Source organism: Monodon monoceros, unplaced genomic scaffold (genome assembly GCF_005190385.1).
Source record: "Monodon monoceros isolate NGI ecotype Baffin Bay Population unplaced genomic scaffold, NGI_Narwhal_1 Super_Scaffold_18, whole genome shotgun sequence".
Lineage (NCBI taxonomy): Eukaryota > Metazoa > Chordata > Mammalia > Artiodactyla > Monodontidae > Monodon > Monodon monoceros.
Genome location: NW_021703774.1, coordinates 112438492 through 112459138, shown reverse-complemented (window position 1 = coordinate 112459138; position 20647 = coordinate 112438492). Strand labels below are relative to the sequence as shown.

The 20647-nt window shown below is 34.6% G+C and overlaps 1 protein-coding gene across 2 annotated transcripts in view; it reads right to left on the bottom strand.

The window, feature by feature from the left end:
- ADGRL4 (adhesion G protein-coupled receptor L4) overlaps positions 1–12999 on the bottom strand; it is a 114430-nt gene extending 101431 nt beyond the window's left edge. For both annotated transcript variants that reach the window (XM_029230085.1, XM_029230086.1), the window contains exons 1-2: positions 12834–12999; positions 11356–11505 (exon numbers count right to left, since the gene is read on the bottom strand). In XM_029230085.1, the coding sequence (XP_029085918.1) occupies positions 11356–11505; positions 12834–12855 (172 nt within the window). In that variant the 5' untranslated portion in view covers positions 12856–12999. The remainder of the gene's footprint in view (positions 1–11355; positions 11506–12833) is intronic.
- Between the last annotated feature and the right edge of the window lie 7648 nt (positions 13000–20647).

Genomic DNA, 20647 nt, shown 5'->3' with positions numbered 1-20647 from the left:
ATCATGATGGTGTTATGGCCATGAATAGGGAGAAGGCAGCACAAGCAGTAGATGAAAGCCTCACCTGCATTGGTCATGCCAGCTCCAGAGATCGCAGTAAAAAGAAGGGTAGTAGAGTGGAAAGTGCACTGAGTTTAGAGGCAAGAGACCAAAATCCATATCTGTTTCATTTTCATGTTTTAAATTGAGCCGAAAATCTATTAGTTACCCAAAAAGTAGATGAACTGTATATTGACTACAGTCCAAATAAAAGTCTCACAATAACAGAATCAAAGAATTTTAAAGCTGAGAGAGGCATTAATAACCATTACCATAACAGTCACAGTTGAACAGGACTAGAATATACATAACAAGCTTGGAGACCTCATCACAGTCATATGAGAATTTATTATCAGATAATTTAGTTACTCGGGCATGGCATACTATGAGGGTTCAAATTACAGGGCTAGCTCCCAGTTATTGAGATACAAGGATCTAAGAAAGGAATCCAATAATGGGCACCTGGAAGATAAGACTTTGGTGTAGTAATTATTTTATTTTTTTAGATGATGGGGTAATATCACAGTATTTCTAAAATATACCCCTCCTTTCTTAAACTAGAATTAGTCTCAGAAAAGGGTTAAATGAAAGTAGATGAATGTAGACATGGAGGCCCAGAGGATTGATAGAAACTCTTCTTGTAGTGGTCATTGTTGATTTTTGGCTGCTTGGCATCTATTCACTCTCCTGATGGTAAGAGTCACTCAACTGTCATCTTGAAAAGCACTTTTTCTCACTCTGTCCCCATGATTTTAGAAGATTTTCACCTATGCTACAGGAATGAAGAAGTCTATATATTCTATTATTTAGGTACACAAAGGTAATAAACATTTTGAATGTATAAATAAAAATGACAGGTTATGAAGTAAACTATACTCTTCTTTTATTGCAAGATATCAATAGGTATTCCTTAAACATAAGCTGAGAAGCAAGGCACAAACATATTATGCAAAAGACAGTTGAATATTAGAGGGTTCTTTTAACTGAAGACTCAGGTGTTTCTTAAGCTCTGGGAAATTGTCTTATATCTTTTGTTATTTCCTTTGCTAAATCTTGTCTGATCCTACTTTAATAAGACTTCTATTAGATGAATATTAGGTTCTCCATGTTGCTCTCGTATTTTCCATCTTTGCCTTTTAGTTCTGCAATCTCTGGGTATTATTTTTCTGCTGCTTTATTGCACGTTATTGCCTCAATTTGGGAGTAACATAGATCAGAAGATAAATATATTTTATTGGAGGAGAAAAATAGATCTTTTTGTATAAACTCTCAAGAGTATTAGCCAGTGAATTCAGGAAATTACTCAGGGAAAACAAACAACATAGGTTGGAAATTGCAGATAATTACAATATTATAACGACAGAATTTATAAGTAAGTCAAAAACAAAGTTTGAGTTCAATCAAATGGAGCAGAGGTTCTTCAACAACAATGCACTATTCCTGGGTACCAAGTATGGGCTCTATCCCCATATTAATGACATTATAATGTGAAAAATTACCAGCAAATCATGGAATTAGGGTCAAAAGACACATTGACTACCCTGTTTTACCTTTGAGATAAACTAGGGGAGGAATTTGGGAGAGCTGTAGGCAGAGATAATGGAAAAGATCACAAGGGGGTGAAATTGGGTTATTATAAAAAGGGGGATTGTGCTCAGCTGATGAACTTAAGAATATCCTGACTTATGCAGTCCAGGGGTATCTTCTACTGATGTGTAAGAAAATTTGAAATTTGTAGTTTCCCTGTTCGGTGTGTGATCATTTTCATAGGAGAGAAAACCCAGGAATAGAGACTTTAGTCTCAATCTTCTGGTGATTTTTAAGAATTGCTTGCATTACTGACAATTTTACCAGTTTATTGTCTTGATGGATTTCTACAAAAGGAGATGAATAAAAGGATAAAGGAAGTACAAGGAATTGAGTAGCACAAAGGTTATGGGATATACCAAAGAAGAAAGTATTTTTTCTGGTATAATAGCTCTTTCACACACAGAAGCCTATTCTATTTGTTTTGTTTGTTAAGGATGCAAAATTTTTGAGATCTCTTTGAGGGTATCAACTGGAGTTTTTCCTTCAACCTTTCTCTCCTTAGAAAGTATCTTTTTCAGGCCAGTTCTATTTATTCATCTTTGTGTTTGTATTTTTGGCTTTTCTCCAATGACTGGTTATCCTTAAAAGACGCTTATGTTTATAACTAAAGAACAATGTTGATTATCACAGGTACCATGACCCAGGTTTTGCCTGACAATTACAACCTCTTTAGTGCAAGAGTTCCGGGTGTGCTGCATACGTGGGTGGGGCAAGTTTCAGGCATTATTCCAGGTAGCATAGATGGGGAGTGGGCAGAAAGGTGGTGTTAATTTGCACCTTAAGTGATGACAGGCAGATGACAAAGTTTCCTTTGAGAGTATTTTCTTGGCTTTATTTGGGAGCAAACACCAATGGGAAATAGGGAGACCAATCTGTACAGCTTTAGGAAAATAATGTCTCAACCAATCACTTAGATTTCCACTCCCTTTCTGGGAAGGGTAAAGAATATGACCACCATAGGGAGAAGACACCATCTTCACTGAAGCCTTCTCTGTGTACATTGAACTACCCCCATTCGTAGCACTGGATTCTATTTTGAGAAGTTCACTCTTAATTTGTAGACGTCTCATGAGCCTCCTTTGATTTCACTGATTTTATTTTCAATTCACTGGGCTTGAAAGAGATAGATAAGCAGGAGTTAAACAGTTGTTCCTGGCCTATGATTTTCATCAAGCTATTAAAACTTGTAAATAGTTTTAACCTCTCTGTACTTATTCCTAAGGTATCATAAATATACACACCACACATTTTTTTTTCTTTTTATCAGTTGTTTTGATAATGTAGCACAAAAAAAGCAGAATTGAGGTAGGAGGGGTAGAACCAAAATAATTCATTTTTTTCTTAATGAGATTCAATTTCATTATTTGCAGACTTAATTCACATAGTAGTTTGAGGATCGTATGAGAAGACTGTTTGAAGGTACTTTCTCTGGGAAAATTATTTAACCTATAAATTGAGAATGATACTAGCTTTTACTTCAGAGTTGTTATGAGGATTAAATTTACAAATTCATGTAAAGTGCTTAGAATAGATGGTAGCTCAGAGAAAGCACTCAAATTAATATCAATATTATTATTCTTTTTTTGTGAATAAGCTGTAAATCTGAAGTTCCTTATTTAAGCATTAAAGAGACTAAGTAAGGATGAAGAGAAATAATGCAAAAATGGATAATCAGAAGACTGGTTAATTTGCTTCCAAAATAACTGGGAGTTGGCTATGAAGTATGCTAATGCCCTATTAAAACTGGGGCGGTAGAAAATTGACATTCCAACAACAAAAGAAATATCATCAATTTTGCAAAATGAAGTTAGCAATCTTAAAATATTGACAAAATAATAGAATTTTAATAAGCAAAGCGAAAAAATTGAGACTCATTGAGTCACTTTACGGTGTTAAAGGTGCTATCTCCAAATTCCTTTGTTCTTCTTTATGCCAATATTTTCTTGAAAAGCAACAGAGGTTTAAAATGTCTGAAAATTCCACATTTAGAGCACAATTTTCACTTAATTTAAATTTCCTAGCAGTTCCTAAAGATATGACTGAACATAAAATATAAGATGGTACAACTGCCATGTTCACTTTGCATGCAAAAAATGAAAACTAATGCTAGAAAAATGATATCCAATTTTATTGCTATTGATGCTTTATCATCAGCAACACATATTATATGACGTATATATATATAAATAGATATATATAATGAATCAACATTTTAGCCTACAGTAAAAATAAATTGATAGTCTTCACTTGAAAAAAAAAAAACCATCACTCTGATAATGTCAAATCAGATAGTAAGTCTTATCTAGGATTGATTTAACACAGAAATTTGAGTACGTATTTTTGATTATTGATATTAGAACTCAGAAGTTCTGTGTTGATTTTTACTATTTCTGTTTAATTCTCTGTGCCATTAGTTATCTGATATTACTTTTCTGATTCTAAATATGCAATGAATCCATGTAGGTAATACTGATTAAAAAGTAATCAAAAATAAATGAGACTTCTACATGAAGAAACATTTTCACGTTTCATTATAGATTAGTTGGGAAAATCCAAAACCATATATTCATATTAAACTTTTCTTTAAGAACTCAGGATACTTCTTAGTTTGTATCTCATTCATTGTCATATCTGTCCAGTGAAATAAACATGAAACAGGATGACTTAGAAAAATGATTCCTGAAACTTAGTCTGCAAAAAATGACCTTGTCAAGTTAGATAAGAGAAGTTTTTAGTTTTTAGTTTTTTAACATTGTTATTGGACTATAATTGCTTTACAATGGTGTGTTAGTTTCTGCTTTATAACAAAGTGAATCAGCTATACAAATAGAGGGAGGAGATATGGAGAAGTTTTTAGTTTTAAAACTGTGGAGCTGATCAGCAAAACTCAAATGACACAAGTTCTTTTTTCCTTTTCTTTTTAAAAATAAAATACTAGCTTAAAGATGGTTTCTATAATGGTTTATTCTTTTATTTTTCTCTTTTTATATGGTAAAAGAATTTGTAATCTTATAGAGATTTTTTGAGGAGGTTCTACTTAATTATTGTGCTTGAGTTTGTTCTCTCTATTGTGTAACCCTTCTCGTCAACAGACGAAAGAGGTCATATTTCTAGTTACAAGGAAAAGAATTTCTGAAATTGGCAAAGGTATTTTATTTATTTGGATGAAGTTCACAGAAATCATGCATCCTGGAATGTAAGCCTTGGGTTAATTTAGACTATCTGTTTTTAAACAGGTTACAGTTTCCATTCAGTACAAGAAGGTCCAAGGAAATATGCATCTCACTTTAAAAAAATTTGATACACAGCTATCTAGAAGCATGTTAGAGTTCATACTTTTTCAAGTTTGTATTAGTATTCATTTTCCTAGGAAATTCCTCTGGAGTATGTAAAAATACACTTGTTTTACAAAAGAAATTTTGCTTCCTCAAGGGTTTTTAGTAACATATTACATATGAAGGAAGATGTGGATGTAATATTATTGAGACATAGATTTCTAAATCTTCAAATATTCCTTAAATATTCCTTAAAAACCAGAAGACACCTCCTTCTATGGACTGGAACAAGAAGAAAAGAGAAAAAGACATAGAGAGGGAGACAGAGAGAAAAAGAGAGAGAGAAAGGGAAAAATTAAAGAAAATGCTAGCCCTGGCTGCTACTCAATTCTGTACTCCTAAGTTTCAATACCACAAAATGTAATAAATGTAAAAGGATAAGAAAAGTTGTAGATGAACTACTAGGAGAGCTGATGATGCCAGATGAGAAATGAAAACAAATATTCAAAAGATACTCATTTGCAGCCTTAAGACAAAAAAGATTTAAAAGCTGCTGTGAAAAATCGCTTTTCTAGAGGGACCTGATCCAGGCAGTTTTGATGCACTCTATCTTCTGGGTATGTAACTCCACAGAAGTTAAATATCAGTACAATTTAAAGACGATTATAAACTTTAACTTTCCTTGTTTTTGTTCCAACTGTCTCACTCAATAAATAGACTAACTTTGGTAACCAGACTATTTAATTTGCCAGATCATGACAGAACTAAACTGATGGACCGTCTTTTTTGGTAACAGAAATAAAATGTTGGTATGCTAAATTATTAAGGGTACCATATTCTAAATTTTCAAAGCTAGAATAGGTTTCAAAAATGACAGGGCCAAAATGAATATTCCAATTGTTGAAATAAGTAAAGGTAATGATGATGTTTTAAAAAGGTAATGATGATGTTTATCATATAAGAAAATGCTTGACATGTTCGCCAAAATGCAGATACATTTTATGACATTTTTGTCCTATACTGTAAGGTTTATTTCATAAAATATTTGTATTAACGAAAATATTTCTAAGTAAGCTGGTATATACTTAGAATCTAGTTCAACAATGTGTTGGGTTTATCTTTGTTACTTTTAGAGCTAGAGATATTAACAATGCCCTTTGGAACTGGATTCATAAAGAACAGATAATGCTTATGAAATGAATGCGTGAAAATAATACAACTATCTTTAAGCAAATAACAGAACTTAAGCATCCCAATGAGAATTAACAACTTGAAAGTCAGTACATGTATTCTAGTGATCTCACTATTATATGCAATATCAAAACATTTCAAAACTTAAAAAACTATCTTTGTTCCATGCTACTCATGAAAAATATTTCATCTCATATTACTTTATAACCACACACCATTTTCTTAAAACCATTTTGGCAATTAATCTTCCACTTCACCCATCAGATTTGGTTAAAAGTTTCTCTTAGCTGTTTCTGAAGATTAAATCCACTCTCAAAATCTCATTGTCATTGAGGACAGGAAAAAAATATATATATACTTAAATAATTTATTTAAATTTAATATATTACACATATAAATTATAAAGTAAGAGTTCTAATAAAATTTTAAGCACTGGTAGCATCATTTTCATAATTAAACCATCTTAGACAATGATATTTACTTGAGTGAGAAATGGGTGATGCCAATTAGTTTGTTATTCTGGCACGTTTGTTCTGAAAAATCATTCACATACAGAATGTGACTATACCTCATAAAAGTGAAAAGGTATATGTATGTTATATAGCTTTGACTATATGTATATATCATTATTAAATGTGAAATATCATTGAGATGTGATGCAAAGAAGAGTATGTAAGAGTTATTTTTCTGTTCACATTTCTATTACGGATATTATCATTTTGTTAAATATTTACAGCTACAGTTATTACTTGTAGGACATAGTTTAGATAGTATATCTAATTGTGTTAACGATGTGTATATTCATGACATACACATTTTGTATGCTTTGCATCTGTTCTGATGACTACTGGTTTGCCCATTTTGATGAGCATCCTCTTTATTACTAAAGAAAAAATTGTTATGGAAGCAATCACATGTCCTCAACACTTCTATTTTATCCTGGGCAGATTCATGCTAGTGGACTATTTTAATTAATATTTCTCTCACATTCTGCTCTTTAGATAGCTACTGTGACACTGTTCTCTTTACCTTTACCAGCCTCATACTGCTCTCTAGTTTATTATGATATTCTTCCAGTTGAATTTTACAAGCATACGTATGGTTATCAGATAATAATGAAAAACTACTTTTTAATCATACAGTATGTCTCCCTGAGTCAGGCACCAAGACTTCATTATTTTCTGTAAAGTGCTTGTGATGTTGTTCATAATAGGCATAATAGGCATGTCTCAAGCTCTGAAAAGATTTTTATACATGCGTACTGGTAGTCACTTACATCCTTCCTGACCATTCCTCTCCTTACCTGGGGCAGTTGTTTTCCTCCTACCCATTCTTATTCCATGAAACTTCCCAAAAAACAGCCCCACTTAATGAGCTGACATGAGAGTAGGGAGACTATTTTCTCACCACCCCCCATCCTTACACCCAAACATGCAACGCACTGCATCCTTCCACTGGTTCCTGCTTCTTGCTTCTCACAGCTCAGTTTATTCCAACTCAAGCAATATAGTGTTTTAGGTGTAGCCAAAGATTCTTTCAGCCCTTCTAACCTTCCTTCCCTTTTTTAACACTTTCATAATTACCTGGGGGAGGAGGGATCTTTAACTTCCTATATTTGTAACTACTGTGCACTAGAAGGTGGTCAAAAATGTACTGAGAGCCATAAGGAACGGCAATAGTAATATATGTTTAAAGAACTAAAATAACCTACATTTTATAGTTAAACATCATCAACAATTTCAAAAGCCTTTAAAGGTACCCCCAAATTTCTCCACACTTTTTCACCTCCTATCTTAAAATACACTTACATGTCAGCATAAAGATAAGTACGTAATAAATTCCCATTAATACCTCAATAAAGTGGTAATAAATACATTCCTATTAAAATGATACTGTTCCACCAATTTGGTTTAAAAATCTGTACTAAACTAATTATGTCAGGTGACTGGTAATACGCTGACATTTTTGGTAATTTAGAGAAGGCTGAGATTCCAGGGTTTGAGTCCTAACTTTATCACTTTAGCCTGGGACACTGGGGAACTCACTTAAGCTTTCAGAGTCTTGCTTCTCTCATATGCAAAAGGCTATAGTGTGGAGTTCAACAGAAGCTAGTTATAACCAGTAATAATACTGTTTGTAAGTAAAAGACAGCATCTGTAGTTTTTATTTCAACTGCTTGATATGAAGATTAAAGTACATTGGGTAGATGGAGCATAAAGTATAATGAACTGTACTATTGGTTTTACAGGTTAGGTAAATGGCCTTTGTGAGTTGACCCTTGCTAATCCGCTCTTACTCTACCTAATGGGGTTATCTTTCTAATACATACAATCTATCATGTAACTCAGCTACTTAATACCTGCCAAAGGCTTTCTTTTGTTAACAGAATAAAGTCCATACCTTTGACATCTTGACTTAATTGCCATTGACCCCTCAACTAAGATACCTGTGATATATATCCAGCATGAAATACTTGGAGCTCCTTAAAAAAAAAAAACACACACGTTCAACTTCTAGGCCTTTGTTACTGCTGATTCCTTTTGCCCGACTTCTCTCTGTCACTTTGTTCGTCTTAATAAAACCTATTTATTCTCAATTCTGAGCATAAATGTCACCTCTACTTGGAAAACTTCCTTGCTGTTGACTGCACACCTCAAACTTACCTCTTTTATAACATTGTATCAAATTATTAACATAGTCCTGTAACTGTCCTCAGATATATTAGAAATCAAGGTCAATTCTTATTGATTATTTTAACCCAAGGGCATAGCAGTATCTGTTAAGCAGAGGCCTTATGGTCAAACAGAGTGAGTAATAATACAGGCACTGGAATTAGACAGACTTGGGCTCAAATCTTGGCTCCACTACTTATTTGTTGTGTCACTTGAGATTTTCACTTAACCTTCTTAACACTGTATTTCCTTATAGATAAAATGGGAATAATAACGGATGAAGATGTTGTGCTAATTAATATCTTGGACTAAGTGAACAATACAGCTTAACTATCCTGATGATGATCGTGATAATGATAATGATGATGAAAGTGCTCAACGAATACTTGTTCAATAAAAAGATAATTAAGTGAAATAAATTCACTACTATTAAAACTTGTTTCTGTGGGACCACGTAATCCAAAGTCTAAATAACTTGTTCAAAACTAGCTCTTGGAACAGAATACATTGAGTAAGCTTGGGTTATTATCATGACATTTATTTGGCGTGCCTTGGAGGGAGCCAGATTTTATGAAGATGATGAAGATGACGTAAATGATGCCAAAAAACAACAATTTTCACTCCTCAAGAAGCAGGCATCTTCTGTAACAAAAATTCTGTCCAGTGATTTCTTAGAGACCTACTAACAATCTTAGAGAAAGATAAGGAAAGATGGGGAATCTCCTTAGAGATGAAAAAAGCCAACAAGATTCTTCAAACCCAAAATATAACCTAGTCGAGTCAGCAGTTGAAAACACAATGTTTTGATTCCAAAAATCATATTAAATATATTTACTGAAAAAAGTGTCCCAAATTTGTCAGTGGATTAATAAAATGTGAAAAAGATGAAAACCACTGTTTGAACAGTTTTAAGAGGATATTATAAACCTCAGATTGTGAATATTAACACAAGTGTATATGTACCATTCTTCAAATAAGAAGGGAATTTAAGAAGAACTTGAAAAGAAAAAAGATTCCCATTACAAACTGTGTTCTGTGTGAAAAGAAATTTCAGGGCCAAAGCTCTTGAAATATTTTTATTTTCAACAGAAAATATTTTCTGCCCTTCAGCTGACTATTGGCTAAACAGCAGAGGGAAAAACAATTGCATTGGATAATGGAAGAGGTGTTTTTAAAAGAAATCATTAAAAACATGATTATGAACTGCTTGGCTGCTGAAGGTCCAAATTGTGAAAAATTATTGATGTTAATGATGGTAATCATGACACTTGAAAAGTATCTAAATAACAAAAAGGCAACACTGCTTATGAAGTACTCTGGTACAATTTGTAATGATTAGTGGAAAAGCGCACTAATATGTTTGATGCCATATTTCGAAGGTCACTCAACTATCAACTTGCCATAATGCCATTCAATTAAGTACACAATAAAAATCTAAGATTATTTATGGAAAGAATTTTGTAGTGCTTGTAGAATAGTAAATTACAAATCCCGGCTGTATGTACAAGCAGAAATGCCTGATCTAATGCACCATTAAGCAACTGTAGCTTTGCTCCACATTTTTAAGCATTAAACTAATTGTGATGAGGTCTGGTCTTACTATATACTGCATATTTAATCTTTTTTAAGAGCCTATCAAATTGAATCATGAGACGCAACTTGTTTATGCTGTAAGCAAACACATGCAATATTAACAATGTACAATATCCTGGCTTAATTAGAAAAAGTCCATGTTATCTTAAATACATTTAGGAGTGTAATACCACACAGAGTCTGAGACTTCCATTTAATTATATTTTAAAACTAATTTACATAGCTTGGAACTTTTTTTTTCCTCGCTCTCTCCTACATAGAATGTTGTTCTATTGACCTAGTTAAACTAGATTCTACTAAAAATGAAAGAGAGAATAAAGACTGGGTGAAGCTTGAGGAAAGAAGAGGCATGGTGGTGATGGAGACCACAGACAAGAAATCACTTAAATTTGATTATGGGATAGTGTTCTGTTCATCAAGTCAATGGGCTAAATTGTAGCCTAGAAGGAACTTTCCTGGCATTCTTGCTCTGGGCTCTAGCCTAAAGTTCCATAAATGGGATCTACTTTTTCAGAAAAGAATATATTTTAAAATTTTCTTTCTCTCTCTCTCTCTCTCTCTCCGGGGTATAAATCCAGGGTATGCAGGAGAAAAACCTCGAATCTCTTAATGGTATTCTCAAATTTAGATAGGCAAGTACTAAGGAAGGTATCTGAGGGCAACACATGCGGGAATAGCCTGGACTTCATGAATTCTCTGTTCTTCTGTTCCTGAAGGTATTGACTCTGCTCTCAGAACCTAGTTTTCCAGCTTAAGTTCAAGGGCAATCTTTACCCAAAATAAGATATGCATGGAGTCATCAAAAGTCCATAATCAAGTATAAATTTTGACCTGGGAAGTTTAAACTTATCGTTTCGTTAATTAAGCTTTTTTATCAATAGCATGAAACCAAACAGTATAAAGTAAGACAACTTAACTTCTCAATAAGAAAAAAGCAGTCATATCAGAATTTAATCTTACAATATACTCCAAAGGAGGTAATAAAGATTGTCTACCTTTACAAATTGTGACACCATTTCCTGAAAATCCAATGTTGCAATAGCATCCTTCAGCTCCATTCCGTATTTCACATTTTGCATTTGGGAGACAAGGTGTCCTGGTACAATTCTGAGTGTAGCAACAATTCAGCAAAGTGGAAAAACCCACTAAAGAAAATAGAGAATACACCTTTTCAAAAAGAAAAACCTTCTCCCACTGTTGAGTTAGATGACATACACATTACTATCCTTCTCTCTTTCCATTTAGATAAACGCATTATGAGAATTTCCCAAAGGAGGATTTAGGTAAATAACAGGACATGAGCAAGTGAGTAAAAAATGTAACGTTTTTCTTCAGTCTCAGTGTTTATCAAGTAAACCTCAACCAAGCTAAAATGTAGTAAGCAACCTGGCTTTATAAAGAAAATAGCATTCTTACATCACTGGACCCTTCACCTTGAGGTGAGATACTTTTAAAGGTAGCTGCATGATTGTAAAGTAATATCCCTCCCCTGGGAATGATTCTGTGCAGAAAGAAATCAAGGTGAACTGAGTATTTGTGTCTTTTCCAAGTCAAATCTGTGTTATTTTAAGATGAAGAGCAACATATCATACCATTCAGGAGGACAAATGCAATTATTTTTTTTTTTGTGCAATTCTGCCTTTTCCATAATAAAGTTTCTTTTACATTTTCTCCCATTAGAGGGGAAAAAAATCAACTCAACATACTGGTCAAAGATCGATCTTCCAGAAATGGAACACCAGACAAACATGACCAATAACATGCAGCATAAGAGAGAACAAGCCTTTATTTCAGAGTTTTCGAAAACAAAGTTGGCAATGGTATTTTGTGGGCTGTTAGGAAACGATAAGGAAAAGGGTAGGACGTTCCTTTTTTATTGTTGTCCTAGGCCTTCTCAAGACAAACACGCTTGGGATGGACAGTTTTGAATCATGCAAGTCATTACTCTGAAAACAGTCATCTGAGATAAATTGTCCTCATCTGGTAACAAGAGATTCTTAAACATTCATTTCTAAATCCTAGCCTCACATAGGGCTGTATATACTGTCTAAACCAGAATTAATTCGGCTTCAAAGATGTGATTTATTTTCTTTCCGCACAGTATCATCGAAATGGTATTTTAAAGGAACCCAAAGTCTGGGCCAGCAGTCCCCTTGAAAGGCCAGGAAACCTCCCACAAGTGTTAATGGTTTGGATTTCCCAAATGTCTTGGGGGAAGATCAGAAGAAAGGTCAAAGTCTGGGACTTTGAGGACTTTGTCAGCAGGAATAAAAAGATGACTTGGTCCCTGGGTACTGAATATCGAACTCCAGAGTTGAAAGGCCAAGGAGAAAAACATCCTGAGAAGGACTGTGTCAATTCCCCCTGGAGTCTTGGCTAAATGCACTCGGCACGTGAGTTCCACCTTGGAAATAGCCTATTCCCTACAGGTGCTGGCCCGGGGCAGCCGGGCGACCGGGGCGCGGGCACTCACCTAGGAGCGGAAGGAGTCTCATTGGCGGCGCCGCGGTCGTGGCGGTGGCGGTGGCGGAGCGGCGGGGCGAGCGGGCCGTGTACCTGGGACGCGGCGGGGCGGGCGCGCCAGGCTCCCGGCTGCGGCCCCCGTGACGCGCCCGCTTCCTCCCGCCACTTTCCGGCCTCTTTTGTGTGAGTGCGCTCGTCCAGCGCTGAGTCTGCAGGCCACGTCCGGGCCCGGCCCCCAGGCCACCCTGACCTCACCCCTGGCCTCGGGGCTGCCGGCCCGCTGCGCTCCGCGCACCCCTCGGGGGAATTCTGTCCCCTTCCCGCGGGCAGCGTTCAGGGTGTCGCCCTCAAAGACAATGCGTTCCAGAGTTCAGTGGAGCGTACCCCGCCCCGAGAGAACCTACCGAACTGCCTGTCAGGGGTCCTTCCTACAACCTCAATTCCGGGACACAGCTTTTTTTTTTTTTTTTTTCTTCAGTAACACGTTTCCCTAAAGAACTCTGGGCCCAGAAGTAGGCTGGAAACTTGGATCCAAACAACAGGGCCTTGGTTTCCAGCACTGAGGCCGCACCTTATGGGGACTCAGGGTTCCAGAGTGTAGAATAAAGATACTCTGTCTTGCCTACAGAGCCTACAGGTTAGAATCGTGTCTAAAATGACTGAGTAAAAAACAAGCAAACAGAAAAGCCAAGTGTCGAGAATTAAATGGCTATGAAGTACAAGATGCTGTTTTCCACTTTCAACTAAAATTTACCCCTCTCCTCACCAGCGCCCTCCCCAGAACACCTGGTGCATCCTGTATAGCTTTCCTTTCATGTTACTACATATGAGGTGATTACATAGATACGGATCGTTCAGGTTGAAACACGGAAACATTTTTAGTGTAAAAATTAAAAATATCTGGCAGGCAAGGCTAATCTATAAGACAGAAAGCAGACCAGTGGTTACTTGAGGTTGGAGTGGGGAGTGAGGATTCACTGCAGAAAGACACAGGGAAACGTGGGGTAATGGGACTACTATTTATTTTGATTGGGAGGCTGGTTACCTAAATGCATGCATTTGGCAGAACTCATCTCTTAAAATTGTGCCTTTTATCACATGGAAATTATACCTCAATAAAGCTGATTTAAAGAAAAGAAATAACGGATGTTTGTGTCACTGACACAAGTCATTCCACCTAAAAACAGTTGGGCACACCTTTGTCACATTTCATATATGTTCTGTTTAATTGAACAAACATCTGCTAAGAATCTACTTTGCACAGAGAGTACCCTCACAAAGATGATCAAGTCATGGCCCTTGGACTCCAAAAAGATTATAAATAGTGGGGCAACAGCTGAAACTAGTCACAATGACACAAGTCACAATGATACAAGTACTTATGTATAGACATATTTCCTTGGCTCTCTATTGCATTTTCCTGGACCCTTTCTAGCTTAATTTAATTCCTACAAAAAGCTCCTGAGTGTGGTCCCACAATAAATGAGGGAAATGAGGAACAGAGGTGTTGTGTGATTTGCCCAGAGTCACACAGCTAGTCTAGCTGACCGGTTTGATTCAAACCCAGGCTATTTTGCTTCTGAGTTGGTGCCCTCAGTCACCCTGCTATATTCCTTCTATAGTGGTACCACCCTGAGAAGGGTATTGCAAAAATGAGTAGTCATCAGCTATTGCTACCCAGGAAGTCTGGAAAGGTGATTTAAATTCCTTTTTTTTTTTTTTTTTTTTAATAAGCTAGACAGTGATTCAGTGAATAAAACTCTCTGGCAGCAGTCTAAATGAGGGATGTTATGGAGACAACAAAGGCAGGGAAGCCAGAATAGTCCAGGAAATAGACTACAAATGCCTGAACCAGGATAGGAGTATTGGGATGAGGGAGATAGGGGCAGATTGAAGAAAGGATTAGATAAAGAAAATTGACATCTGGTTGACTTGCTAAGGTTGAGGGATAGGTTTAAAACAGAGTGTGATTTTCTAGTTGTGTGAGCAGAAGGTTGGAACCATTCACAAAAAGAGGAAAGATAGGATGAAGAGTGGTTTCAAAGGGGAAAAAGTAACAAGCCCAGTTTTATAATATAAAATTCGAGGTGTTCTGAAGACCTGGCTCCATTTATGGGAAGCTAGTTTTTCCAAAGTCATCGCATTGTACTTATGAAGTCATTGTGTATACTCATCATTCAAAAGACATAAATATAGAAATATATTCTCTCCTAAGACACGTTATAAACTGAAACACTGTATGTATGTTTAAAATCACTGTCATAAAATAGTTTACACCATAGATCTGCCACACATGCTTACTCTTGATTTTTATACTAAAGGTAATAAAAGACAACCAATTTTAAAAAATATTATTTTTCTCCATGCATTGCTTAAAAATAACAAAAATGAGGTAAAATGCAATTTTAAAATATTTTCCAAACTTTCTTTTGGCATGTGTGTTCTTATTAAAAAGTAAAAGTTTATTCATATATTTTATCAAGAAAATACAGGAGAGGCCTTCCCTGGTGGTGCAGAGGTTAAGAATCCACCTGCCAGTGCAGGGGACATGGGTTCAAGCCCTGGTCAGGGAGGATCCCACATGTTGCGGAGCAACTGGGCCCGTGCACCACAACTACTGAGCCTGTGCTCTAGAGCCCATGTGCCACATCTGCTGAGCCTGCGTGTATATAAAAAAAAAAAGAAAGAAAGAAAGAAAATACAGGAGAGTAAAATATGAGCATGAAGTGTTTAATGATGCTTATAGTTTTAAGATCGTTCTTTGTAAAAATCAAAATTACTTAATTTATTACTCAGTCATTTTCATAAGAAATAAATATAATAACTGAATAATTTTGGATATGTTGTCTTTACATTAATGAAAAAAAATATATTGAATTTTCATTCCAAATATTTTACTTGTGAGAGAAAAGTATATGTTAAAGAAGTATTCTCAAAGAAATATAGAACTTTAAGTTTAAAATGTTATCAACGATCTTCATTTGGGTACCACTGAGACATTTCTAGTCTTTTGAAGATATAACAATCATTTAAGGCTTGATTTTGGCCTAAATATAACACATGGAAGTAAAATCATTTTAAGCTGCCTACCTAATTGCAGTTTTAATACACTAGTATAAACATTCATCCTGCAATGCGAGATCTTATCAAATCCATGATTAGTTCTATGTTGGGTCTGTCTGTAAGGTGCCAGGATTTAAACAGGTTTCCTTGGAAGGTTCTTGGTCAGGTTGAAGTTTGTTATGGAAAGTATTTACTGTGAAGACCTGGGTTTAGCGCTAACTTTTATTATGAATAGATTCTTTAGCCTCTTTGGGGACCAGTTTACCCATTGTAACATGGAAATAACAATGCCTGCCTTAGTAGATTATTGTGGGTTGTTAAGGTCATTAACATACATTTCAGAAATATTAGGCATTTAGTACCTTTAATATTTAAAGCATCAAATATAGGAAATTAGTACACAATTGAAATGAAGACCTTATCCATGGATGTATTTATGGTGCCCCAGAGAGTGGCACGAGAAACACATGCATCTTCTGGACCCCCTTCATGAGGCATCTGTGAGACTGTCTGATTCCTCACCTGAGCGTTGGTAGCATTGACTGAATTCTAAGTGTTTGGCCAGCTCTGTGACTATATTTCTAAATATCATCATTACTCACACATCATTTGAATTTTCTCAACTATGGAAACTTTGTCACCAATTTCTTAATTTAGGTAGCTCCTCATTTCTTCATATTGTCTCTATTCCCATAAGACCCTCAAAAGGATTACAGTTTACCAAACATGTTTTCCCACCACAGGTCAATTTTAGTCAAACCTAGAATTAACAATGTACAATTGGCAAAAGGACGGCAAAAAGGTTAAAAAAAAAAAAAGAAAAAGAAAATTGAGTTATATGTAAGGTTGGGAAGAGTAATTGGATGGCAACACACTCAATGTTTACACCAAGAAGAGTTTTACCAAAGTGGGACATCAGTTCCTCATTGTAAGGGAAGTTCGACGAATGGATAAGGATTGAGGTTCCACGAGGTGAACTTCTCTATTAATGGTTCTTAACCTGGACTCTTAGAACTTGATGGTAAGAAATCTAATTATTTTTTCCTTCATGACACCTCACACAGTGTCTCGAGGATAATAGGCATGTAATTTTAAAGGTGCTGATTGAAGGAATAAATAAATTAATAAATACCTAGAATAGTGTGTAGTCAAGTTTAGCAGAAATGAAAAATCTTTCATTTTGGAGATTAACTGTTTGCCTCAAATGTCTTTTAGATTTCTAGATACATTTCATGTCATTGGGATATAGCCAATCACAATCTTTTGCATTTCAATTTAAAGAAAAAGCCAGGAAAACTCTTAGTTAACTGTAGAGTAATCTATAGTTCCCAAACGGTAGGGAACCATTTTTTTGTCTACTGTTAAACTGATGACTTTAAATAGTCGGAGTAGAGATGCTGCAATTCCTGAACCTAGTTAGCTGGTAAGTTGTGACTCTCAATCTATATTGAGTCTATGTGTCTGTCGACATCTTGTATCAAACAATTTTAATGTTTTAATACACATTTCCATTGGGGCACTTTTAACAACTTAATTTTCTAATTATAAAACTCAAGTTAGTATTTAAAAGAACAATTTAAACATTGAGTTTCCAAAACTACAAACAGAAACACTTAAATAGCTTTTATGGTACTAATTGTTTTTAGTGAAAGGGGATGCAAAAAGCATCTGGTAATTTTCAACCTTGGTTGGCAGAGAGGAGATCTGAGTTCCTTCCCAGCCTGGTTTGTTCAATTGTTTTGTGGCCTTCATAAAACCCACTAAAACTTTCCATTATTCTGTTTAACATTTGCAAATCTCTCTGTTTTGTATGTTTTTTCTGTTCTATGGTTTATATTCATAAAGATTTATAAATTAGCAGCCACACTTAGGAACTTATGTTTTTAAGCCAGGCATTGGCCAAAAAAAGAGAAGCATGTGCATTATGCTAATTGTTTGCATTATAACTGACTTCTATGTTATTTTATTAATGTATTTTCCTTTGTTTGAACCTTTCCATGTTACAAAAATATGAAACTGACCTCACTTTTTAAAAATGGCAATACTTCTAAAGTAGAAACCATGCTAAAATCACCATCTATTTGATATTGTCGTACTTTTTAGCTATGCTTTTAACATGTTGTAGCATTGATTTATTTATAGTTGATTGCTCTTCTTCATTGAGTTGTCCAAAATAATATCCTGAGAGGTTACAGAATCCATCAGGATGTACAAGTAATTTAAATTATTTCTTTAAGTATGTAATACTTTGTGCTTTATATTACATTTCATCTACCTTTGTGTTCTTCAATCACTAGTTTATTATACCTTCTTACAATTCTCCATATGGCTTAATTTTTTTAGCAAAATTAAATATTGTAATTACAAACTGTCAGCATATTTCAGCTGCTTGTTCTTGACTATCATCCATTATTATTAACATGCATATTGAAGACACAAGCTTCTGGTTCAAATCTCCAGGGGTCATCATTATTAACTTCCTACCACTTTGAGAATTATCTTTTTTCTTACTCTTTACTTACTACTTTGTCACAAACCTTTAATCTCAGACAAGATTTAATTTTCCTATTGTAATCTGTTTTATTAATAGCCTTCTGTAAGAAGGGATTGGCTTAAAAAACAGAAAGCTATTTGGAGGTCTAAATAAAATACATTAGCTTATAGTCATTTGTAATTGATCTCATTTAAAAAACTCTTATTAAAGGTGGACGTCAGACCATGAGTTGTCCCCTCATCTCCATCTACAACCATAAATGAATATAAAAGTACTGTCTCTAGCCAACCAATTGCTAAAATAATCTTGCCTATACAGAAATAATTTTAAAAATTTAAAGGTAACATTTACTCTTCTCAAAGTCATGGTAATGTAAAGGCATCATTGATATATAACTTGTACATTAACATTGTCAAACAAGGGCTAAGATAACAGAGTTTAGTTCTCATATATGTCAAAAATTATTCACAAACCAGTTGCACTAGTTTCTCTTTCAGAATTCTGAAATAGTTATTGATTTTTCCAAATTTTAGTTATACTTAATCTACTACTTTTCTAGTAACTAGTATAATGACATTTTTTAAATGTATGAATAAAAATAGGTTTCTTTGTCATATGAAATTATATAAGCACATTTGTTTTATTCAATGACTTACAAGAAAGTGATGGAAACCTAAAATGATGATCAGTTAGTGATAATTCCAAGAACATTTTTTTCTGTGAATGGAGTTCCACAGAGGGAAAATGTAATTAAAATGATATATTTTGGAAATGAATCTCATTTGTGAAATGTAAACAAAATTATTTATGGTGCAAAGAGTAATGATATGAAAAAAAAATTCTCACATTATTTTATTTTTGTGACAAACATGATTGCTGAGTCCAGGACATTGAATGATCAAGAGGTTTTTGTTTTAATTTCTTTTCATTAGTGGATATTCAGGTATTTATAGGTAACTTTACTGATATAAACACATAGGTTTAAAATTAAAAGAATTCTAAACTATAATTGTAATGACATTGTTTAGGTGTGAAATTGTCTAGCTGTGAAAGATAGAAGTTGCAGTTTAATTATTATCACATAATTGACCCTTTAATCCTGAAGTTGATATCCTATTTCAAGGCGTTTTTTTTCACTTTGCCTATTTAAATCAGAAAATAAAAATAAGATTTCTATGTAAAGAGTTGACATTTTTGTTAACATAGGCACTTCCTCTCCTTAAAAAAAAAATAAGCTACATGTTAAACACTCTTCAGTAGTTTTTATTTGACTTCTAGGATATTACTTTATACTATTGGCCAAATTTCTTTTTAATGATTATTCTTCATTTACTTTTAATAATTTCAGTATTCTCTCATTAGCAATGAATTTTGTGATATGTCCTCCATTACCCTCATATTTATGAGAATTAAAGAGTTTTATTTATACTTGCAAGAAAGTACTTTTAAAAACTTTTAAACAATTCATATTACCTTAAAATCATGAATCCTCTGTTGACTGTCTTCTTTTTGTTTTTGAAGGCTGAAATTAACTTTATGTATTGTTTATACTTTCAGTGCTAAGATTGTTAAGGTTGATGTGTAAAATTTTTAAGCGATGTGTCTTGTTTACAATGTCCTGTGGTCCATTACCAAAGCATTTGAGAGGAACCACATAATTATGGTCTTAGAGGTTGTCCTGTAAATATACTAATTTCGTTCCATTTCCCTACTATCCTTGTCAATAGAATGGCTAAATATCATCTTTCTCTTTTTGTTTTTATTTCTTTTAAAGGACTTATAAGGCTGTCAACAAAAAATGGATTAATTTTTTACTTCTGTCATCATAAAATGTTCAGTCCTAACAGAGTTATCCCTGAATTGTAACTCATACCTTCACTGTGCAAAAAATTCACTGAGAGATAACATGCCAACAAATTATTCTAGTCTTAGCAAATCTTTAAAAGTAAATTTCCTGGTTCATGTGGAGTGCTACAGAGCACTGAAAAAGTACGTATATGGTAAAGTAACTTGCCTAGATGCAACTTTTAATGTGTATTATGTGTCTCAACCCAATAATCTGTACTTAGAGTATCAAATCACTCTAACACTGAATCATCTCCAAATATTATTACCCAATAAAAGCAGTAGTCTGTACAATGTGTCTGATAATTAACTAAGGCACTAGGAACAATAGAATATAAACCATTTCTGAAGTGCTCTGCTTTATCTGGAGAACGGTGCTCCAGATCATATTTATCACTGCTAAGACCACATTCTCATTGGCT